The 26,190-nt window shown below is 34.4% G+C and overlaps 2 protein-coding genes across 2 annotated transcripts in view; one reads left to right on the forward strand and one right to left on the reverse strand.

The window, feature by feature from the left end:
* The window catches only part of LOC147382853 (uncharacterized), a 72,350-nt gene that overhangs the window by 19,029 nt on the left and 27,131 nt on the right, over positions 1-26,190 (reverse strand). The gene's annotated exons all lie outside the window — the stretch shown is intronic.
* LOC147382854 (putative WD repeat-containing protein C2A9.03) lies at positions 7,456-8,788 on the forward strand. Its single transcript, XM_086427142.1, is given in 5 exon segments — positions 7,456-7,663; positions 7,752-7,877; positions 7,964-8,264; positions 8,267-8,300; positions 8,302-8,788. Coding segments are annotated over 4 exon segments (462 nt in total). The 5' UTR covers positions 7,456-7,663; positions 7,752-7,814; the 3' UTR covers positions 8,366-8,788.

Below are 26,190 nucleotides of genomic sequence, written 5' to 3' on the forward strand. Positions count from 1 at the left end.
TTGGCTTTTAATGTTTTGACTTTAGTCTTAATTGATTGACTTTTAATATTTTGACTTCAGTCTTGCTTAATTGACTTTAATTTTGACTTCAGTTTCACTTGATTGACTTTAATACATTGACCTTAGTCTTGCTTGATTGACTTTTAATTTTGGGAGAAGGCCCCTCCATTATTTTTTAATTCTTTGGACCCCCCAAATGGAGGGGTCCTTAAAGAAATATTTCACGAACCCTCAACAATTTTGCCTGAGAGCCCGATTGATCGATTTTTTTGATTCAAAATTTTAAATTAATTTTATTAATGTTTCACTTTAATTATTTAATATTTTATTTATTAATTTTGAAATTTTTTATCATGAAAATTGTGAAATTACCGTTTTGCCCCCGGAGAGGACTTTTCACGTTTTAAGTCGATTTTTAATGTTCTAAGATGTTTTAGAATCGGTTTTTCGTAAGGAATTCAATGAGAATGTTGGTTTGTATCATTTATGAAAATTTTTATGTGAAATGATTGTGAACTTTATGAGGGGCATTTTCGTAATTTTGTCAAATTTTGTTAAAATTGGTGAAATGATTTATTTGGTTCCGATTTGTTATTTTATGTGTTTGAGAGAGTTTTCCTATGCGTAACGTAGGCTCTAGGGTTGTTTTGAGGTTAGGAGTATTTTGGTAATTTGATAATTTTTTAGTGATTTTTATCGTGAAGTTTCTTTTTGGTCTGCAAGATGATGATTTCTATGTTTCTGGGGTTGTATTTTCCTAGCGTAGCATGGTTTCTAAAGTTTTGTCAATTCGAGATACCTCATCCGGATTTCTGAAACATATCTGGTAACAAAATAAAGCAATGGAATACACATCCATCATTGGGAATCATTGCAATCGGATTGACGAGTTGATTAATCAGGCGAGTGAAAAAATGGGGTGTCTACAATGAGTAACTCCCCATTACTTATCCTATCCTTCACCATTTTAGATATGTCAGCTATTGTAGAGTTAGTCTTTAAGAAGTCAAATTACAACGATATACTTGAGATTCATTATGTTGATGAGCTACAACCCTCGTCTGCTTCAGGATGACTTTAGGGTTTAGTTATTTATGCTATTTTGTGGAGATTATGTATTTGAAGAATTGTAAGTGAATCATGGATGTCATTAATGTTTAATTTCCGCACTTTGATGTTTTTGGTTATTAGTTATACTTTTCTGCTATTGTATTATGATCTTAGCATTGTGTTATCTAATTATGCTATTATCATCTTTGGGTAGTGTTTTAGTGCCTTGGATTCTAGCATAGAATCTTGGGGTTTCCTGTTAGAATTTGGGGTTGCTACACAATCGGTGGGAGTGAAGGGTTTTTTTTTGTTACAATCGATGGGATTGAGGTATACGTCCTTTAATAACATAAGGTGCGTGTAATGAATAAGAATGAAAGGGTAAAATGGTAATTTTATTTTTTTAAATCACTTCAAATGGGTGCAATTATCCATCTCAGTATGTGCAAATAGAGCGTCACATTGATCTACATGGGAAAATATTATCGAGAAATCTTGGGAAGTGATTTAGGTGTACCCTTCCAAGTTTTGGTGAATAAACCACTCTTATTTTTAAACTGATGACAACCTTGACCTACGTCTTCCATGAGAAATTATTAGAAAATGACCTAAATGCCCATATATTTCAAGCTATAACAAAAACTACTCATTTTTCTTTCCAAATCATAACCTTCAACACAACATTAACAAATTTTACCTTCATCATCAACCATTAAGATTTTTTAACCTTCAACCTTCAAATTTATCAAGAACAAGATAGGATTTTTAAGAAGATCAAGGATGACACTTTTGTTTTTTTTTGGTGAGAAAACGAAGGTTTCCTACAAGGCCAACTTGAAGATGAAGTTGCATAGGTAAAAAACAATTTAACCTAGAGATTAAAGAGCTTGAAGTAACTGTGCTTTTTTTTTTTTTTTTTTGGGAAAAATAAGGGGTCTTTTTTTCTAGAGGTTGAACATGATACCATTTAAATCATATTTTTCAGTCTTCCAAACTAGATTGAGGTCAAGGTCATTAATTTGAACGCATAGGAGTTTTCTCGTGATAAAATCATGAGTGATATATCAAAACCACACGATCTTGGCACCTCACACAAGTTTGGGTCTTTTTAGGTACTTCAACAAATAAACATTGGTAAAGTTCATAAGCGATTACGAGAAAGATATATAATTAAAAATACTTAAACAGCATTTTACTAATCAAAAATATATAATGGCAGTTATTTAATTTAATTAAATAAAGTATTCACTACGTCATAATGCGCCAAAAACGACTGTTCCTACAGTCGCTAAGAAGTCGTTTTAAAAGGAGTGGTTTTTTAATTGCGACTGTTGAAAATAGTTGGAAAAAACGACAGTAAAAATGACTATCCTAGACAATCGTTTTTCTTGATTTATAATTAAAAAATATATATTTTTTCTGAATTTAAAAATTAAAAAAAAAATAGATCATTAAAAAAATTGAAATACAAAACCACTGTTAGAATCAGTCAACCATCGACCCTAATATCCAAAACAACAGCAACACCAATTGGGTGTAAAAGTTGGATTATCAATGGTTAACTTCTATGCAAGTCATCATGAGCTCAACAAATTAAACTAACTTTATAACATAAAAATTGCAAACAGCATGATCTGAAAACTCTATTAGTTATTTAAACAAAGATCTGTTTTTTCTCCTTGCAATAGAACACCACACTGACTAAGAACCGATCAAGCAGGAGCAAACCCCACTCCCTAATCTCTCTCACTCTCAACCTACATTATCTTACCATTTCGGCTAAGCCTTGTTGTCAATAATCATGGGCTCTGCCTCCATGATTGTTACTTTCTGCAGATTTTGATGAAAAGAAAACAACAAATAGACCATGTGACAGGTTTGTACAACGTAATTAGACAACACAAGCCCAAATATGCATGAAAACAAATTTCAAATAAAAAATCAGAAGGCATGTGATATATGTGTGTAAATGTATATCCTTAGAATGTAAATATGCACTAATGTAAACAAAACATAGCAGTACCAATATGAATAGCTCGAAGACCTCGTAGGGGATCATCCAAAAACTTCTCCTTCAGAGGTCGTCACTATCTTTCCAGCTTTCAGATCATTTATATATGAATAAAAGAATGATGTGTAAATGAATATGCACACACCCACAAGCCACACCAACACTCACGCTATCACCTAGAGACATGTTCACATGTGCGCACACACACATACATGTTCATACACACGCAGAAGGATAAAGTCTTAACATTTTTATCAGAAGTTAAATATGACAACAACACTCTATCAAATACATGTATTCCTTAGACAGAACAAGAATTGAGAAAACATAGCTAGTTGAATTCCTACAACAGTACAATGTAAATTTGGTGAATACTGGAGCAGTCTTGATACAAGATCAACAGCTTCAAGAGGCATTCTCTTATTAAAAACCTGCAAAACCACTTTCTCCAGTAAATAGAGGCTGAACATCACACATCAAACATCAGAAGAACCCAAATTGCAATGCATATCGTCACTGCACAAAGATTATGCATTGTACCAAAACTATAATATAAATTTAAGAGAAAAGATAAGGAAATTAAGAGTACCACAAAATTACTGTTGACGCTAATCACACTCTCGAGTTCACTCCATGAATTTGTCGCATCTTCATATTGCCCATCCTCAAGTTGTGTCTTAATCTGTTCGGCTACACTGTTCCCTGAAATCTGGTTTGTTTGATAACTCAAATTACCAAAATCAAATTTCTCTTTCCCTTAACTTGTTCGTAAAATATATATACATTACCTCAAAAATGTTAAAATTCGTTATTATTGTGGCGTTAAAATCGGCGGCCCAAAACCACCGTTTATTTTTATTGGCCCAAAACTCAATTTTAGGCCCAAGAATAAATTTTGACAGCCTTGGCCCAACGAACCACCGATTTTTTTTTCTTTTAACAACAGAAAAAAAAAACCTTTTAACGTCTTAACAGTCTTCCTTCTCATTTCAGAGGAAAATCAGATCGAAGAAAATTGCAGACGAATCAGATCTCTCACACTCACCACGTCCCTCAATCTCCCATTTCGGATCGATCGAGAGCACCGAACGAGATATATCTCTCTCTGTAACTAAGAAAGCTTTTCTGCTATTTTAATGGTGGCTTCTCTTTTGCTCTGGAATTCATCCATGGAGAACAAAGTGGAAGAATCAAAGCGGATAACTGAGAAAAAAGGTTTGGAAGAGAGGATTACGAAAGTAGAGACTACGAAGTCGAGAGGGAGAAAGAGCAGTAAAACCTCACAGAAGAAACTTCCCTAGAGAGGATTAGGTGTTGCTCAGCTGGAGCGATTAAGGTTACAAGAAAGGTTGAAGAAGATGCCAGAGGTCGATCAAGTTCAAACAGCTCAGAATCTCTATCCTCGGTTCCAGTTCTTCCCATTTTTAGATCCGAAGAACGAAGTTTTAGATTCGTTCGCAAGGTTCGCTCCTGTGAACTATGGTCAGCCAAGCTCGCATTCGCAATCTTTTGGATTTCAGCCGTATAATGGATTTGCAGGTAGGGTTACCGGTTGCTCTGGTGGAAATTCGTTGTTTCCAGGTCAGTTTCAGGTGGATCGATTACGGATCACGTCTCAAGAGCTCTTTTCAACCCAAAATATCCATTGTTTGTCCGATCGTTGCGATATCTGTCTTAAGTTGAGAATTAGGGTTTCAGAACAAAACATTTTCTTTCCTCCTTTCAATCTTTCTGTTATTAATTTTTGTTTTTTTGTTGTTTTCATGTATAGAAGAAGCATATCAATGGCTAGAATTTAGGTTTTAATGGAGGGGGAACCCAATATACGGAGAAGATGATGCTGATTAACTGTGATTTTCTCGGATTGAATCTTGGACGAAACAGCAACGTTGATGGATTTAAAGGTGTTAGGCGTGCTTGTCATTCTGGATTGACTGTTGATGAGGTAAATTTTCAATCTCTCTCTCCTCTCTCTAAATTTCTGAGATTGTTAATGGAAATTAATGGCAGGAAGTGGAGGTAGTAGCGGTTCATAGAAAGGGAAAGTCTGTGGGTGGGCAGTAGCAGTAGTGTGTTTTAATGGAGTACGAATTCTTCCCTCACAAAGGGTATCATAGCAGCTCTTTTAACAATGAATCCTCCATTACAGAAGCAGGAGGAGCAGCATATGCTGCAATCATGGGTGAAGCTTCTTCATCATCTAATACTAATTTGATTGATTTGTCTCTCAAGCTTTCTTGTTAGAAACTTAAGAGAGGTAGAAATTAAAGAAACTTACCTATATGCTTTCAGTTTTTTTTGTTCTTGCTTGAGTTAATCCAACTGAACCAAATCCAAAACCACTTTTGGTCTGCTGCATGGTACTCTGTCCAATATGGGATATCCCTGGTACTATTGTGCTGTGGTACTCTGTTCCAATAATGTGGATATCCCTGTAGTACTCTATTATTGTTCTGCTGCATGGGTACTCTGTCCAACAACTTGCATTTGAGTAACTAAGTTGGATCTTTCAACTTTGACTGCAGTTTACTCTTAATTGGTCTAGTAAGGTCATTTATTGATTGGCATATGGTTTAAAGTTTTGGTTTGTGTTGGAATGTATTGTATTATTTCCATAGCTTAGTATTGGTTTAAGTCTCAAATTAGAATAAAAATTTAAGTACCCATTTGAGAATTGAAACTAATGGTTATCCTTAATTTTTAACGGTATTAGAAGTCCAACATCATTAGTTCATAAAAGTCTACTGATTTGATAAACTACCATGAGATCATTTAGATAAAATTTTAAGGGTGTCTCGTCCCTGAATCTCCCGTAAAATTTCTCTACTATTTACTTACAAAAATTTATTGACATTGTACTTGAGCTGTATTGTTTGTATGACGAGAGATTTATGGCTTATTGCGGACTGCTAATATTGTTGTATCATTGACATTGTAAGCTAAATGTTATCGAAGTCAAGTTCATGAGGACTGCCTAATATTTTTTGGCTTATTGCGTTTTGTTATTGTATTTTACTCCTATTTTTAGTACTTATGTTATTAAATCTGTAAATGCTGCTTTGGCAGATTCATTGTTCTCTATTTTCAATTGCTTTCATGATGGGTTATCTTTCCTCACTGGCTTGGTATCAATGATATTGATGCAAACACTTAGAAATGACTATGCAAATATGCTCAAGAACATGATGATCTGGAACACTGGTGGCACTCTCCATTTTTGTTTCAATTTTTTTTTTTTAAATTATTTGTTGTTCATCTTGTCGGAAACGTCGTAATAAATGGGTGATTATTTTCCACACATTCTTAGGAAGAGATGTAAGTGAAGAGTTTGGTTGGAAACTTGTACATGGGGATGTTTTTTCGTCATCCTCACAGAATTTGGTTGGCTAGGTCTCCATAGAAGAGAGATGTCCCTTTTTTATTTTTCTTTAAGAAGTGTCATTGCCTATGTAAATATTAATTTCTCTATGCTTTAATAGTTTGATTCATGGGGAAAAAATTCCCGCAAACAGGAGAACATTCATTTTAGAGAATTCACAATTGAAGCACATTTTGAGGTTTGTGCCATCACTGTCAGTGTGGTTGGGGACATATGCAGGGCATTGGAGGAGGTGTTTGCCTTACTGTGGTTGGTTCCCACTCAGTTCATTCTTTCCTCCAACACTTCGAGCACTGCCACCACCAACACCACCCACCACCCACAACTCCCCCAACACTCTCCTTGACCTCCTCCAACCAGCCATTCATCTTCCAAAGATTTTCCCTAAAGTTGATGAAGAAAATCATTTTTCTTAGGAAAGATGATTCTTTTGTAATTTCTTTGTGTTATGTTAACATTAGGTAATAATAAGTTTGTTCTTTTGTTTGGCAAGTGTTACTGTTAATTGGCCGATAAGTGATAACCAGAGCAATAGCAACAGTAACTAGACTGAAATTTATATAACTAGTAAATTAGCATCCCTCTTGTTGTTTCTTGTGTGTAGAGATTATTAGTTGAGCTAGTGTATTTACTCAGCTTACCCACTAAAAAAAAAGGTTAATTAGCATTTTTATTTTCCTAATGGGTCATTTTTATTCTTGTTTCCAACAGGAGCCATGGATATTTACTTTGAGTTTTCTTGGGCTTACTCCACTTTCTGAAAAGAGTTACTTTGCTCACTGAGTAAGGTCTCATTTTGTTTTTATTTTTTGCTAATCAAGCAAAGAATTGTATGTTTTAAATATAAATTTTGATTTTTTTTAATGGATTGTTTGTTAAATTTCAGTTACTTTTGCAACAACTTGCGTATTATACTGGTCCAAACAGGTATTTTCTACCAACACACTCCTCTCTCTCTCCTCGCTCTCTCTCTCTCTCTCTAATTTGGAAATTGAAATGGTGATTTATAATTCTTTGAATTTGCAGTTGGGGAGCTTCTTAATGCAACATGTGGTAATGCAACAGAGCTAATAATAGCATTATTTGCTCTATATGATAGAAAAGTTGATGTGGTGAAGTACTCTCTCTTGGGTTCCATCATATCAAACCTTCTTCTTGTTCTTGGGACATCTCTCTTTTGTGGAGGCCTAGCCAACCTAAAAAAAGAACAAAAATATGGTAGTGTAAGACCCATCACTAATCAATTCATCACAATTAAACCCAATTCATAGTTGTTTGTAATTTCATCACATGTCTTTATTGATTTAACAGAAGCAAGCTGACGTAAATTCACAACTCCTATTGCTCGGCTTGTTGTGCCACTTGTTGCCATTGATGTTCAGATACACAACTATTACAGCCAGTGAGACTATCGGCTCCACTCTCCTGTTTTCGAGGGCAAGTAGCTTCGTCTTGTTGATTGTGTACATAGCTTATCTCTTCTTCCAATTGAAGACACATCGAATATATTTCTCTCTTTGTAGGTGGTGGGGAATCTAAGAGGACACTTAGACTATTCCTTTGCATCGGCATGGCACCCAGATGGGCGGATCCTTGCCAACGGAAATCAGGACACTACATGCAGGTTGTGGGACATAAGGAATCTATCACAATCCCTGGATGTACTTAAAGGAAGAATGGGTGCAATAAGAGGCATTAAGTTCACTTCAGATGGCCGGTTTATGGCCATGGCCGAACCAGCAGACTTTGTTCACATCTATGATACACAGTCTGGTTATAGCCAAAGACAGGAGATTGATCTTTTTGGGGAGATTGCAGGGATATCATCAGCCCAGACACTGAGGCTCTTTTTGTTGGAGTACTATGGAAGCCTATTGGAATTTAACAAGCGTCGTCGTAACCAATATCTGGACTCCATATTCTGACTAAAACGCTTCTTTTTTATATCAACCTTGTAATACTAATACAAGATATAAATAGATGTACGTGTACATGTTTGCTAAGGTTGCAATCTGCCATATGTAGGATTGAGGCCTGAATGTGTTTTGTGGTTGGTTGAAATTAGAGGTGTTACTTTTTAGACTTCCAGATTGGGTGAGTCCTAGTTGGGGACCGAATATATTTTTTTTAAAAAGAATAGCCTATAGCGACGGTTAGCGAACGTAGCTAAAGGCTTAATATAAATTTTTTTAATAAAATATGCTATAGTGACGGCCAATAGTCTCTGTCGCTATAAGTCCATATTTGCGACGGGGTTTTCCTCTATAGCTAAATTCTATGATTTTTAATCGTCGAATATTTTTTTGACAAAGTCAAATTCGTTGGACCAATTCGACGGTCAAGACTGTCGAATGGTCCGATAATTCGACGGTTTTAGACCGTCGAATTTTGAAAATTTTCACGTAGTGATATATATATATATATATATATATATATATATATATATATATTTTGACCTATTCGACTTGATCACTCCATTGCCGTCGCTCCATGTGGGCACTATTTATCTTGTAAGTTGTACGAGACATGCCAATCATGGTGATGGGTCTTTGTAGTTCGTTATATATTCAATTTTAAGGATAGTACCAGAAATTGATTGAACATTATGCATTGTACCTAAAGTATCATCTGCCTAGACATCCTTCACTACACAAAGAAGGGCTAACTCACCGGGCATTCTTGAACCACTTGTTGACTTGAAAATAATAAATAAATAGGAAACCTTGGGTCAGGTGAAGATAATTTAGGTGAAAACTATAAAAAAAAAAATAATAAAATAACTCTAAGAATGCTTGCTTACCTTCTCAGATGCAACTGTTTAGAAACTCTCAAGATGAAGAGACTCTGAATCAAAGCAAGAAACACATCAGTTAAGAGCAAAAGGTGTTTGTAGATTGATATTGATTGACAGGTACTTGATTCAGTATTAGACTGGAGAGTTCAGTTACCTCAACTGCATTGGGAGGAATTCTAGAAAGTGTTCTTTTATTTTCTGAATCCAAGGGCAGTTTTCTTCTACCAGGCCCCCAGTCTTCATCTTCACTGATTTGTTCATTTTCAGGCACATTCTTGCCAAACATGTCTTAGTAGGTGAACAATAGACAACACAAATACAAAATACTATGTAAGGGAATCCAAATACAAACAATGTTTAAATAACCACTGAAGAATACATGTCAATAACTATGTATCAAATACAACATATAGAACTGCCAGCCTGCCACACAAATTTTCAGTTAATAGTGCATTTAAGATTATTCAATACAAAAGCGGCCATTACATATTAAATTGTGGAATGAAGTATGATTGCATCTCAAGAAATACACCATTAAGGGACCCAACTAAGTATCAGATCGGTGAAACAAGGTTGGGGATGATACCCAATTCTTTGCTTGATTCATAATCTGAAAATTGGGCCACAAATAGTAGACAAACTCAACAAGAATTCCCCACTTTGGGGTAAAATCCTACATTTTTCTGAAGTTTTCAGATTCTTAGATGTCTTGGGATGTCCAAGGGTTTATCCCTTGTACAATTGCAATTCCTTAACCAAGGAATCAACGTGGGTAAACTTGCATGCAAAGCAAATTAGACCCAAAGTCCTTCATCACCCAGACACCAACATTTTGAGAGTAAACCATCATCAATGAAGATGAGAATGAGCACAATAGAAAATGAATGTCCATATAACCAAGACTCTGCATACCTTTGGAAAGGGCCAAGTCCCCGACTTCCCACAACTAGAAGATTTGGCTGAACACTACTCACCTCGTGGCAGATAACTTCTTTGGGATCACCTTTCTTGATCCATGCTTCACAAGAACCTAGAAAACATTCCCATATTTAATATTTCTATTTTACCCAAAATAGAGAGTAAGTTTATTCACTCTCCCCAGGAAACAACAGTAAGGAAATCGTTCAATACCCCAACTTCGTGACATCTCCAAACGAAGTACTCCAGCAAATGTAACCCTCTTGCCTTGTTTCTCTGTCTCATGCTTTGGAAATCCCCAGGTGATGCGTAAATACTGTCCATGTCATCAAACCCTGGCATGAAACAAAACAAGATACTGTTAGCAAGTAATTCCCATTCAAAGCAATCAAAGTCGGTTGCACGAGTTGGGAGAAAGAGAAGATGTAGATTGAGTAACATCTTGCCTATACACGATTCCAAAAATTGACAAACATACCCCAAGTAACAACAATTATACTTGGCAGTCTGTCTATACTTTGTTATCTACCTGCTTCTCAGATTTAATGCAACAAACATATACAGCATCAACAAACCCAATTAAGAATCTACATTACAAAGAAATCTAACAAGTAATTAAGAACAAAAGAACAAACAAACCATGCAACAAACATATACAGCATCAAGAAAGAGAGGAGATCTCATGGATCAAATGACATCAAAAGTATACATTATTTAAACAAAAGAATAATTTACCAAACGGTAGAGTTTTCAAAATTAATTATCGAAAGGTACACTGTAGCAATTAATTCCGAAAACGGTAAATTTACCGTTTTCGGAATTAATATTTTTTACCAAAACGGTAAAAACAGTAAAATATATATATTTTTACCGAAAATACCATTTTTTGTTTTACATATATATTTACAATTTTAACCTTAAAAAAATGAAAATCCAACTAAAAAGATTCACTCTCTTTCGGTAATCCAACAATCATATGTATTTATAATTTTTTTTTACCGAAATCAATTTTATTTTCGTAATTTCAGTCAAAAAATAAAAAAAGGGCATTTTTGGTGAAAAAAATACATTTTACTGTTTTTACCGTTTTGGTAAAAAAATTAATTCCGAAAATGGTAAATTTACCATTTTCGGAATTAATTGCTACAGTGTACCGTTTTGGTAAATATTCAAAATGTTGTGCATGTTTTGGTAAATCTGCCTAAACAAAAAATACCCATTATGATTTTTCTATTTATTCAAAAGTAGTAATAAAAATTAAAAATCCATAGATTATGATTCAATAGACTTTATAGAAATAGAAGGAAATCTAGTAATACGCTGTAGACCAAGAAAACAGTGATGGAAAGACAGCATGTTTGTTGAAGTAAATGATTTAAGGAAAGTACATACAACCCAAGCTTTGTCGAGGATGGAACAAGGGTCACAATCATGTTCGTTCTACGACATACAAATGTGACTTTCGTCAACTTGATCTAAGTCAGTTGATCCAACCACAAGTCTACTATTGGAACTAGAATGTGTGGCATTCAACAGTTGCAAAACGATCAACATGGCGAAATATGACAATATGGACCATTGATTTCTCAAGAGTCTTGTTGTTCCCTAATTTAATAAAGCATGTCCAATATACTTTACATGCAGGTTCATCTTTTCCTAATCACATATTAAGAAATATTTCAAGGAATTGTATAGTGGTGGAATCAGAGAAACTTGTATATGCTACCTTGTATGTGAAATCGCCTCGACCCGTCTTCACTAAATAGTGGATAGGGGTCCGATTTATAAATAGGGGACTTTTAGGGAATAAGGAGTCGCCACCTAGTTTAGGTCTAGGAACAAAAAATAACTCCAAAATGGATCGGGTCGGTCCACGGATTAGAGAAATGGGTAAGAGGTCAGATTACGGGTTTCGGAAGGTGTTAGGCACCGAACCCGCCCGATCGAGATGATCGGTCTCTATTACGATCCAAACTATCCTACGGTCAACGGGTAGAGACTAAAGTCAAGTTTATGGTCCAATCATCATCATTATCATCAAATTGTATCGAATGTGCTAAACGAATCTCAAGGCCAATATTGTACTAAATCTCATGTGATTTCTCGAATTTCGCATAAAATGGCAATATTTGAAAAAGCCTTGATCCTGATCTATGCTCCAGAGTCCACGTGGCAACATTTCCATCACAAATCCAAATATGCAATGATTTTCTGATTAAACTAAAATAGGAATTTATGAAAATTTTCTAAATTAGAAAATCGAGAACATGAAATTTCTAATTTGGTAACTCATAGAATATCTAGATTAAAATTCGAAATTTTCTAAATTGGGAGTTTATGAAGATATGAGAATTTCTCAAATTAGAAATAAATTTCCCAAATTAGGAATTTCCAAATAATGAGTTTCTAATTAGAAATTTATACAAAGGTTTCCAAATTAGAGAAATATCAATACTGGATTTCCCAAATTAGAAAATGACAAAATTTCCAAAATTAGAATATTCCAAAAATGAATCTTACCAAAAAATGGGAATTGTGAACAAGCAAGTTTTCAAATTAGAACACATGGTGGATCAACAAGTCGGTGCTTCAACAATCAAAATATTAGGGACATGGGTTAAATTAGTGAATCAACCGCTCACACATATATCCAAATTTTCCTTTAAAAAAAGGACACGTGGCAAACGTTAATCATTGATTGATGAAGTAATTCCCATATACATAGAGATCAATGGGTTGACTCGTGCTTATTTTGTTAAAAAAAAAATTTTAAATTTTCATGTACATAAAAAATCAGTGAGTCAACTCAATGCCAATTTTATTAAAAAAAGTGATTTTGGAATTCCTATGCACATACAAATCAGTGAATTGACCCATGTGGCAAGTGAATAAAAAAAAACCCGATTTTAAACCTCCTATAAGCACAAAATTCAGTGAGTTGACTCACACCACTGTAAAAAAAATCAATTTTGAATTCCTATGTGCACAAAAACAGTGAGTCGACTCACGTGCATATATAAAATCAATTTTAAATCCCTATGTGCACAAAAACAGTGAGTCGACTCACATGCATATATAAAAAATCAATTTTAAGCTTCTAATGCGCACAAATCCGTGAGTTGGTTCACGCAAATGATCAAATTAACACTCATGAAGAAAGTCCACACATGGAATAATGATCGAAGGAGAATAAGAAAAGAAAGAAAAAATAAATAAATCAAACAAACGATTAAATACGCTTACCATGTGCAAGAATCTAGTTACTCGGAATCCCTTCAGAATTATCCGATTGCTCGCTGCCAAAGTATATGAGAAAGACGAGATTGCATGAGGGAGATGATGGCAGCATGGCTGCTGAGTCGTGAACACTATAGAGACGACGAAGAAGATGCTCAGAGAGATGTGGATTTGGCGATTATGAAGGTGGGGTTGTTGTTAGCGTTGTGCTGCTCCATTTTTGACAATGAAAGAAAGGCTGAGAAAGTCAGTGGCATGGCTGATGAGGCTGCTGATGGAGGCTATGTTGCAGGGATAGGGAACGATGATTGGGGCTGATTTTGGACCGACTCGGGGCTGCCAATGGAGGCTACTTGAGGTGTCAAAGATAGCAAGGAGAGGGGCGGTTGGACTGTTTTAATGGCGAGAATGGGACTGCGTTGCAGAGATTGGAGAGATGGAAAAGATTATTCGGGCGTTAATGGAAAAGAGGGGGAGGTGTCCTATGGTGCAACAAGGGCTGTATGAAGGTGGCTGGGGCGTTGGTGGAGAAGAGAAGGAGGTGTTCTATGGTGCAGCAAAGGCTGTATGAATGTGGCTGGGGCGTTGGTACAGCAAGGGCGTTGGAGAGGGCTGTAATGGTGAGGGATAGGAGAGCAGAGAGAAGACCAGGGCGTAGGCGATGGGCCGTGTAGAACTTGATGACGAAAAGGGCACGGCAATGGTGGCAGTAATCCAAAAGTCTGTTCTCGTTTTTTTCTGTTCTTCTCCTTCTTCTTCTTATCTCTTCCTTTTTGTAGAGTACTGTCCAAGATGAAAGAGGGGAGGTGGAGACGTGAGAGACGGTTAGGAAGAAGAGGGGCTGAAATCGAGAGAGTGCTCCAAAGGCTTGAGAATGAACCGAATCGAAAGAGAGAGAGCCGACAGAGAGAGAATCGAAAGAGAAGATCACCGCCCTCTCCAAGAAGAAGGAGACGTCCTCTTTATAAAAAAAAACTTTCTAATTAATTTTTCTTTCTAATTCTTTTTTTTTTTTTTTTTTTTGTTTACGTCCTTTCCTTTGGGAGAATGGTGGTGGGGTGATTCCCCACTACTCGTAGCACGATGGTAGTTGAGTTACGATTAGTCGATTTAATTTTCATTTTATCGATTGGTTAAATTTTTTTTATTTTGAGATTTTCTTTGGTTGATTACTTTTTTAATTTTAAATTTTAGTAGTTGATTAGTTGAAAATTTTATTTTGATTGTTCGATTTTAATTTGAAAATTAATTTAATTGATTGCATTTTGATTTTATCGGTTGTTTGATTTTAATTTTAAACTTTTAATTTTAATTGTTACTTGATTTTAATTTAAATTTTTTTATTGTTTAACTTTTAATTTGAGTTTTATTTTTAGTTTAGTGTTTGAATTTTTTAATTTGAGTTTTATTTTTGGTTTTAATTGTTTGGATTGTTTAATTTTTTAGTTTTAATTGTTTAAATTGTTTAATTTTTAGTTTAAATTGTTTGATTTTTTAATTTGAATTTTATTTGAATTGCTTGATTTTTTAATTTAAATTTTATTATTATTGGATTTTTAATTAGATTTGATTTTGTTACATTATCCTAATGGTCGAGGTCTTTAAATTGAGTTTAGAGGTCGAGGGGCATTTCGGTCATTTTTATGATTTTTCCTCAATTTCTCTGTTTTCGTCGATTTGGGTCCCGTTAGACTCGAAATCATGTTCTGAGTGCAATGGAGGTATTTTCGAAGTCTTTCAGAGGTCCGAAATTTATGAGGGGTATTTTCGTCATTTTGTCGATTTTACGGATTTTTACGAGTTCTGGCGTGAGGTTTCTTTTAGTCCCAACGTGATTATTTCTATGTTTCAAAGTCGTATTTTCCTAGCGTGGCGAGGTCTCTAGGTTATCAAACTGTGTGGCGAGCCTAAGCGTGTATACTTGCTAAATCGGGTGTGACGTATGGCGATCCTAAGTGTGCGTAGATTTCTATGTCGAGTCACAACGAGGAGGGGAGATGAAAATAGTGGAAACGAAGGGAATCAGGGATAGTACTCACAAGCCTTCGAGTTCTTTACGATTATCATTAGGAATTCACGGTAACCGGGTGACGGATCGCCAAGTCAGGCGGATGCAAAAATAGGGTGTCTATAGTATGTGTCTGTGGACCAAAGCATGACAAGTAGATATTAGATGGGAACATCAAAATGTAGTGATTTGATGGTTGTGATCTTTCTATCAGAGGACTTGTTTGGTGGGACCCATAAATTAGTGGGTACCAACCTTGTTCAAGATTTGTTGTTTGTAAGTTTCAAAATGCACCAAGAAATTTGTTGTTTGTAAAACAGATTACCAAAAGAATCTATTAAAGAATTTTTAAAGGTTTTCAAATAAAAGCCAACTGTTGGAACTAGTTACAGCCCAGCCATTGCTTTGAAATAGAAAGTTTTAAACATTGATAACCAACTTTTTTAAATAAAAGAATAGTCTTTTTTAATTGCACCATGTTTATTTTAAAGACAATGATATTGCTCATGCCTCAAATTAATCTTCTGAATTTCATAACTTCTCTCCCACTTAGCATCCATTTTTTCCAATATTATCTCTACAAAAGAAGGATGAGAAATCTAACTCAAAACACATGAGTGCTTGTATAATGCTCATGAATGTGTGTGCACGGGATTGGGGGCTGTGCACGCTAGTATAATCATCTTAATAAAACAAAACAAGTAACACGTCTTTTCACAGGATCATAAAACACAGTAAACAAAACATACCCTATCGAATTTCTACTAGCACAAAAATAAAAATATCCCAAAATATAAACCAAATTGATGAAGAACTTCAATTGTATACAAGATATTTTATACAAATTGATAAAGAACTTCAGTTGAATTTAAATTAGATGAAGATTTTATAATTATATCAATTAAACAACTAATTCCGAAAATATATAGCATTTCGACAAATAACATTAAAATTAGAATCTGAAACCCTAAAATAATTGAGAACAATATGAGTTTCGATCAAAAGCCGTAACATACCTTAAGATTAGATAAAAAACCTAGCAAAAACTAGTATCAAATCCGAGAGAGATCGAAACTTAGTTGCTGAAATGTGATCTTATATGGATTTCTTCTACGATAGAAGGTAATTTTAAATGCTTAGAAAAGGAGGATAAAGTAAAACCCTAAAACTTGTTTTAACAATGAAGAAGAAAACATTTGAAACCCTAAATTAATTAAGGAAAATCCGAGATTCAATAAAAAACTTTAACATACCTGAAGATTCGATCACAAATCAAGCAAAGGGAGGGAGATCGAACAAAGTCCTAAAACTTTCGATCAAACGCCGTTTGATTCTACCCTAGCAAATCGAAATCTGATTGTGTCTTCAAAATCATAGATTCTGTGAGTGAGAGATCGAGCGAAGATCTTTCAATGAAACTCTGATCGATTTCTTTCCCAAAAAAAATTCCGATCGAAGAGAATTGATCTTTTTCTTGAAACTTAGAGATAGATAGATTCGAGAGAGAAAGACAGATAGATTCAAGAGAGAGATTCAAGAAGAGCGACGGATGAGAGAGAGAGAGAGAGAGAGAGAGAGAGAGAGAGAGAAAGAGAGAAAAGACATAGTCATGAGAGGAGCAGTCGAGTGAGAATGAGAATGAGAGGAGAGATAGAGACGAGTAGTGAGAGTGAGAGTGAGAGAAGAGAGAAGTTCGACAATGGTTGAGAACCAGAGAGCGAGCTTCTGTTTCAGAGAAAAATTTTTAGAGTGGCTCATCGTCTGTTAGTTGAAACGACGATTAAACCACTGCCAAAAATCGTCGCAATTAACGACAGCCTTTAGCAGTCGTTTTACCCACAATTATGGCGTCGCAAAAACCACATTATGACGTAATGGTTTTGCATTGCAATAAAGTGGTGCACCCTTTTTTTTCCTTCTAACTTATTGTGGGTATCCCCACCCTTACCCTTCGGGTGAGACTAATCCCACTGTCACACACACCACCTCTCGAAAAGTCCTATGTACAACTGGTTGAGTCGAGGTTAAACCGAACCTTGGATGGTGGCCCCAAGGAAGTCATAGTTTCGTGGGGTTTCGTCCACTTGACCTACCCTTATTGCGGAGCTTATCAAGTCTTGGCTTGTCACTAGGCCAACCCCATGGGGTTGGTGCACTTGACCCTCTAAAGACTACAAACGGCATAAGAATTGATATCTTACTTTAGGGTCGTCATTGGGAGTATGGAGCATTGCGCAGGCTGGAGAAGTAATAAGGATATTGCTACTTTTCTTCTACTAGTAATATAATTTAATTTATTAGGGGTGGAACCTAATCCGATTCAAACCAAAAACCGAACCAAACCGTGAATTTTGGGCTGGTTTGGTTCAATTTGGATTGATTAACAATTCGATTTCAAGTTAAATAAATGAAGAATAGATGGATTCAATTCAATTCTCAGTTCAAGCTTTGTAAATAACCAAATCAAATCGAGAATCGAACTAACTTGTTACTTTAAAGTTTAAAATATAATCTAATTTATTTTCAAAACTCTACAAATTATAAAATATAGGAAAGGAAATTTTTGGCATTTCTTTCCTTCTTTCCCGCCTTTACTCTCTCTCTCTCTTCTCTTGCAAGATTAAAGTGCAAGCTGTTTGCCATGTTGTAGTCGTGGGTTGGTCAATTAACCATCCCTTTTTATCTTTTTCAAAATAATAATAATAATAAATGATTATTATGTGATTGGTTAGTTGACCAACCCTTTTTATCTATCAAAAAAACAAAAGAGAAAAAAAATGATTATTATATGATTGGTCAACTAACCATCCCTTTTTATTTCAAAACAAAATAAAATAAAAAATTGATTATTATGTGGTTGGTTAACAAACCATCACTTTTTTATCTTTTTTTAAAATAAATAAATAAATAAATAAATAAAAATAAAAATGAAAAAAAAAAATGAAAAACAAGATTATTATGTGGTTGGTCAACTAACCATCCTTTTTTTATCTTTCCCAAAAAAAATTGATTATTATGTGATTGATCAACTAACCATCCCTTATTATCTTTTCTAAAAAAAAATCGTTATTATATGTTAATCAGAATTTCCCTGGTGTAAATCTCGAGGAAATCAAAAGTTGTTCAATTAGGGAATGGTATAGTACAATTATCACTTATCATTATTTCAAAGGTTCAAAGCATTTGATTCATACAAGTTTTTAAGTGTGAAGAAATTGAGTTTGATCCTTCTCTTTTTGGTCACATTTTGATAAAGAAAAACATTTAACAACTAATAAACTTGTGCCATGTATACTAAAAAACATGTTAACTTTTTATTCTTTTAATCTTTTTGTTTTCAAAAGAGAGTTCAGCTTGCATATGAAATTTTTTGACAACTCTTGGAACTGAGCCAAACCAAATTGATTTAGGGTTGATTTGGTTTGGTTTGGTTATAAAACAATTTGGTTCAGTTCTGATTCACATAAAATGGAACCAACTTTGGTCTATTCAATTTTGATTTGACTCTAATTTATAACTAATGGATTGTTTAATATTTGAATTGTCATATATCTCATCAATTCAAGAAACTACAAAACAAAACAAAAAAATAACTAAAAAAAAATTGTATAAAAAGTCATTATTTTCTTTCAGCGACCCTATTGGAGTATGTATGACAGCTCGTGCAACTGTTGCTTACTTTCTTCAGGACTTCTTAGGAGTCAAGGGATCCTGATCTGTTAACTAAAGTTCAGGGTTTTATAATAGTGTAATAAAGTAGCGCACTTACAAGACTGCAGTCTAGATTCTAGAAGAGTAGAAAAGGTCAAAGGTCAAAGGTCATCATCTTCTTTGAAGATCACTATCGACTAGCACAAGTGTCCCGTTCCTAACCAAGGTCAGAGGTGGCACCCCATTTTATACCACGTGGCATTTTGAGGACCCACCACCCATATGGATATGTGATTCATCCCTTGATGAACTTAGGCACCAAAAACCATAGTATTCGATAATTTGTATGCCTTGAATCTAATCTCTTAAAAAAGAATTTAAATCCAAAGATTAGAAATTGTTCATAAGATAATGTTATAATCAATGGATCCACATTACCTAGATTCACCAATGAAGGGATCACATATCCATAATATCAGTGATCCCCAAAAATGTCACGTAGCATAGAATGGGGTGCCACCTAACCTTGATTTGCGTTACATTAATGCAATGAAGTTGTGCTCCTTACACTCTATACAAGTCATCAAGGCATTATAATTTTCTTCAACAACTAATATGGATTTTCTTAGGAAGATATTTCTTTGAATCGGTATTATCAATGTCTCAACAAGAAATACATAAAAATATTTATATAATTTAATTGAAACTATGCATTTTACAATAATACATAAAATAACACACTTGACATTGGAGGTGCAACTTGGTTTGGCTTGGTTCTGATTTGAGGTTTGGTCAATTTGGTGGATTGGTTCAAATTAGAACCAAATTGACATAAGTCGGTTCCACTAATAAGAATCCAAACCAAACCAAACCAAATTTTCCATAGAACTGAATCAATCCAAATCGAACTAAGGTCAGTTTGGTTCGATTCAATTTTAGTGGTTACCAATATCCTATCAACCTACTTGAAAGCAACATATTTTTAATGTAGCAAAGAAAAAATAAAAATAAATAATTAACATGAAATTTCATATGATAAATCATTAATCTATTTATTAAAAAAAAAGTCATTAGTCTATCCATTAAAAAAAAATCATTACAAGTCTTGAATTGATAACCAAATCGCGATTTGTTCCAAATTGAATCAAATCAATCCAAGGCTATCAGTTTGGCTTCCTCCATTTATGGGAGGTTGGAAGAACCTTGCGTTTTGATTTTTGTATGTTTTTTTTTTCAATAATTTTGAAGTACTCACTCTAAAGTCTCCCAGGATACAACGATCACACGTGTAGAGGCAGCACTACAATCTACACGTCTAGCGAACCGAACGCTACTGTTTATACTCTCAAAGAATACAAAAGGAAAACAGAATGCTTGCACGTTTAAACAGCAAAGAAGAAGAAGAGAAAATTTTTGAGTGAATAAAACTGAGGTCGAGATGACCTATTTATAGAAATTTAAGAGACAAGGTGTCTCTTAGGAAAAGGAATGTGCAAGACAGGTGCATGTGTGTCTCTTAAGAGACACCCGGATTTTTAAGCTCAGCCCAAGCCCAATACGAAATTTTGCACCCCCCCCCCTGCGCGCGCATACGCATTAAGGATATTTTGGACCAATTGATCAAATCCTTCTTGAGCCCATGGGCCCCTTGTGCGCGTGCGTGGGCTTATCCAAGTCTCTCTCTCATATACACTTAAGTGATATAAGAAGTTCTATATAAGAACTAGACAATTTTCTTATTCCTATCCGATGTGGGACTAAAGAGTTTCTCTTATAAACCACATACAACAAATCATGGCTAATAGGGGATTTTTGGAGCTGATTTGTCATTCACCCATAATGGATTTTTGACAACTTAAAACATGAAACTATTCTCTTCAATGAGATGAATAAGTTTCCAAGTGGTCCATCCTCAAAAAATTAATGGGACCCACTTGTATCGTAGCTCGAATATCCCTACTTGATCACAAAAATCTGGATTAAAAAAAAATGCAGATTTTTCCAACAATCTCAAGAGTTATGCTTTCCATAATTACATCCATTTTTGCCTCTATATGTATGTGACATCAATCTCGTATCCGGCTATATGTGGTACAACATGATGTTCTCTCTCTCTCTCTCTCTCTCTCTCTCCCATCTCTCTTTTGAAAATCATTTATTTTCAACTAGGACTTTTCTAGCCTTGATTGAGGCTCTCAATCAACATGACTGTTGGGATTTGAGGAAAAATACAAATTTCATAGATATCAAAAATCTGCAAAGATTGGTGTGAGACCCCGACATCCAATCATTTTCAAAACTTGTTAGTCAGAGTCCTTTTTCATCCAACTATTTTTCAAAAATCAGAAAAAATTGGTGTGAGGCCCTTTGACATCCAATCATTGTCAGAACTCGTTGGTTTGAGTCCCTTGCCATCCAACTATTTTCCAAAAATTCAAAAAGATTTGTGTGAGGCGCTTGATGTCCAATCATTTTCAAAACTTGTTCGTCTGAGTCCACTAACATCCAATAATTTTTCAAAAATTCAAATTTTGTGTCAATCATATCATACACGTGCACTTATTTGCACTTGTTCCAAATTAATCTTGTCATCATATGCATTCATTGCACACTTTGCTAGTTTTATCAAATTTTTTTTATCACATCACCGCAACCACTACATTTTGATTTTATCGAAATTTAGTATGATTTATCATCCATTGTCAGCGAGAGTTCTTACTCTAGGACCTAACATCGTATTTTAACCTTCGACAAGAATGCATACTCTAGGACTTGACATCCCTTTCATTTGAGAAGAGTAAAACCTCTAGAATCTAGATGTCTCGACTCGTTGAGAAATTAAACAACAAAAATATTATGTCTCTTACTTTGACATTCAAATCATTGTATCTACCATCAAGACTGGGTCTTGTTTCAAGCTGTTCATATCCTCTGCCAAAGAGGAGCATCTGTAAACATCTCAATTTTGTACTCAACTGATTTATCAACTCGTCAACCCAATTGCAGAGATTCCCGATAGGATTGGAAATGATCCGATTTTATCCAAAATTTGATCCGATTCAATTTGAAAAAGTAGGATTTAGATCTAAAATTTTGATATTCGGATTGGATTCGGATTGAAAATGGCAAATTCTATCATTTTTGGGATCAACACCAATCCAACCCAATAGATAATCCGCATAAATAATTATAAATATAATTTTACATAAAATTTGATGTGATCCAATCTGAAAAAGTAGGATTCAGATCTAAAATTTTGATATTCGGATTAGATTTGGATTGAAAATGGCAAATTCTATAATTTTTGGGATCAACACCAATCCAACCCAATAGATATTTAATCCGCATAAATAATTATATATATAATTTTACATATTTCTTAGTTCTCACATATTATTTAGGGTTTCTTAAGTTTCTCCATCATCTCTTCAACTCCAAGCAAAGTGATCTACCAACAGTCAATGCCTCCCAAAATAGAATACCTCACCCACAAATGATCTACATTCTCTCTTCTTTTTCTTCTTTTGGTTCTAAGCTTATTTGGTAGAAAATGAAGTCAAAAAGGAAAGAAAATTTTGGAAAATCTCCAAAATGGAAATGAGAACCAAATGCAAAAATCCAATGGTCCGTCAACATTGCCAAGAACAAAGATCTAAGCGAAGATGATTGATTTGGGGGTTTAGATCAAATTTCCCTCCTATATATATATATATATGGGTCCCGTTCGCCACCCTAAGCTTTACCCTACACTCAAACAAATGTGTTTTGTCCTACATGGGTTAGAAGTTTTGGAATGGGCTGATTTTTGGTGAGGAGATATCCTCACCAAAAATCAGCCCATTCCAAAACTTCTAACCCCATCACAAATGGTTTACAAAAAATGGACGGTCCACGATTTTTCAACTTGTAAACATGGGGCTAAAAATTTCGGAATGGACTGATTTTTGGTGAAGATGATCTTCTAATCATAGAGATCATCCTCACCAAAAATCAGCCCATTCCGAAACTTCTAACCCATGTAAGACAAAACACGTTTGTTAAAGTGTAGGGTAAAGCTTAGGGTGTTGAACATTTCCATATATATATAACTTATAATTTTATAACTTAAACCGATCGTGTGAGATTAAATCGCGTCCGTCAAATCGTGTTAAATCGAACAGATCACATAAGTTTGCCAAACCGTTAGCCAGCGAACGGGACCCATATATATGATTGATTGGGGGCGTTTGACAAAATTTTCCTTCTCTCTATGATTGATTTGAGGGGTTTGATCAGATTTCTCTCCCTTCTCTCTTTTAGTCTCTTTCTCTCTCTTTGTACTCAAAGAAATGTATTGACAAATTATGAGTATGACACAAGGAGAGAGTTGGGTTACCCTATTCATTTTCATCCATAGAATTTGCTTCTTTGATGGATGGGGTGAATATGTTTTAGATCAGATTAGGTTTTTAAAAGAAATTATTTGACCAAATCTAGATCAGAGGTCAATTATTTAAGATCAATAGAGAATTGGTATTAATCCAATATTGAATTGATCCGTTGTCAGCACTAGTTCTTGATGATGGATGGATATTCTCAAGATTTTTGTTAGTCACTAAATATGTTTCCAAAACTAGGATGAGATATTCCTAACAAATAAACTTTAGAAACTATATTATGCTAAGAAAATGTGATTTGAAACATAGAAATCATCATTTTGAAATTAAAAGAAATTTTATGAGAAAAATTGACCAAAAGACCCTAGATACTAAAACACCCTTAAAAACCATATTATGCTTAAGAAGACCCTTTTAAACACAAAAAATAACAACCTAAAATCAAAAAAACTGTTTTATCTATTTTTACAAAATTTGACAAAATTAATAAAATGCCTCGTAGCGTTAGCGCCAATTTCACACCAAGGATCCTTAAATGATACACATAATCATTTCCAATGAATTCCTTGCAAAAAATTGATTTTAAAACATTCTAAAATGTTCAATGCAGATTATCAATAATAATAACTAAACAAAAATATATAAAAAGATTGGCAAGCAAGGGTCGATTTACAAAGACAACGTTAATCCAACAATTTTTTGACTTAAAACAATTACGGTTTGAAATGTTACAAGAAACTGAATTAAAACTATTCTAAAATGAATAGGAATGAAAATCACAATATAAAAAATTAGATCAGTCAAATCCACCAAAACAAGTCACTTTTTTAATTTTAACTTGAAATTGACAGAGTACTCATTTTGTTTAAAAAGCTTGAACTTAAAATAAACTAAAAATTGAAAACTAAAAGAATAGGAGAGAACTAGAGAAAATGATCTTAAAGAAGATGAGATGATTAGGCTCTTGTTTGGTTTCTTATTTATAGAAACCAGACTAGAGTTCCTTTAAAATTTGAAACACTTTTGTGTTTTACAAGGACTCTAGACCCTAACTTGCTAAATTACAAATCACGTTGCCTCAACATTGAACAATTCTTGAGACAAAATTTGTTGACATTACAGCGTCGCCCAAGTCGTTCATTGCACCACGATGCTTGTACGCCCATTAACTTTGGTCTTCAATCTGTGATTTTGTCTTAGGTCTTGAATTGTAATGCACAAGTAAACAACATTCATGAACCAAATCACAAACAATGATAAGGCCATAAAAAAGTGATCAGTTTGTTTTTTTTTTTTTTTTTTGAAAAAAAATGTGATTAAAACAAAAACAAGTCTCTTTTTATCGTTTCAAACGCGTTTTTTTTTTTTTTTTGTTACTATTGGTGCAAATAAAGAAGAAATATTCAAATCCTATGAAGTAAAAAAATAAACTATTCATGCCTAACCTTCTCAATGTTTTCCATCATCACACCCTTGACTTCCGAAACTTGAGCCTTCACTTTTGCAAGCTTACTGATCTCTTCTGGATGATCCGCGCAGTACTGCATATGCTCCTTCAGTTTTGGCTTAAAATGTTGATAATGTATTATGCTTCTAGAATACATAATTAACAGAAATAGGCACATTAAATCAATGGAATTGGATAACGGACGTAAGGAGAATTACCCTAATTCCTTGTTCAGACTGTTGGGAGCAGCAGTAGCACCTTTTCCTCCTCCATATCTCTTGTTGAAATCCTCCTTTGACTCACTCCAAAAAGGCAATGGGAACTTGTCTCCCAGTAGAATCAACAGCAACTACAGGTAGGCTGCAACATCCCAGGATAAAAAACATAGAAATAGCTCCATTGGATTAAAAGATAAGATCGAAGAGACAAAAACAAGCTAATCATCAATTTATCTAATTCCTATAATGTAATAACTGGATTCTTCCTTAGCCTATACTATAGTTATACAAGGGTTGGAAATCATCGACTTTCTCTTCAAAATAAGATTGCCTAAAGCAATAAGGCTACCTTTGCAAATTACATAAATAACTAATATGAAGAGCCATATTTTTTTGTTCTGAGAGAAATTAAGATTGGATACAATATGCCAAGGTATGTTATATTAAATACACATACGCTTAAATATTTCAAGTAAAGCAGATACTGAGATAAACCCATTATAAGGTAAGACATCCAAGTACATATAATCCCAGCTAAAAATGCATAAATTGGTACCAGAGAAGCCCCCCTAAAATCTCATTTAAAAAAGGCTTCAAATCCCATGCAAAATCAACAAAGGAACCTAAAATTTGGTTGAGAGTTCAAGAATCTACTATCCAACACTGAAATTTAGGATGTGTTTGCACCAATTTTATATGTATATATATAAATTCAACTTAAAAATAAAGAGAGCGTAAGTTTGGGGCAGAACCGAGCCTAACAAATTCTTCAGTTTGAAATATGAGGTTTTTCAACTTAAAGAGAAAACTAAGAAATTGTTTTTAATGGATATAGCAGAGTCAAAGGGGTCAAGAGTCAAAGCACGGGAAATATAGAGAAACGGTGATAAGTAAGGGATAGAATATGGTTTCGTTTTGGATTTTCAATTAATACAATAATGCAACTCTAAACACGAGAGAAAACCATCAAGTCATTTTTAATGGATATGGAATGGAAGAAGGCAAAAACGGTTAAAGAAGAAAACCACGAAAATATAGAGAATCGATGATAAGTAAGGGATAGAATATGATTTGGTATTGAATTCTCAATTCGACCCATAA

Source organism: Akebia trifoliata, chromosome 16 (assembly GCF_017979445.1).
Source record: "Akebia trifoliata isolate Shusen 1 chromosome 16, ASM1797944v1, whole genome shotgun sequence".
NCBI lineage: Eukaryota > Viridiplantae > Streptophyta > Magnoliopsida > Ranunculales > Lardizabalaceae > Akebia > Akebia trifoliata.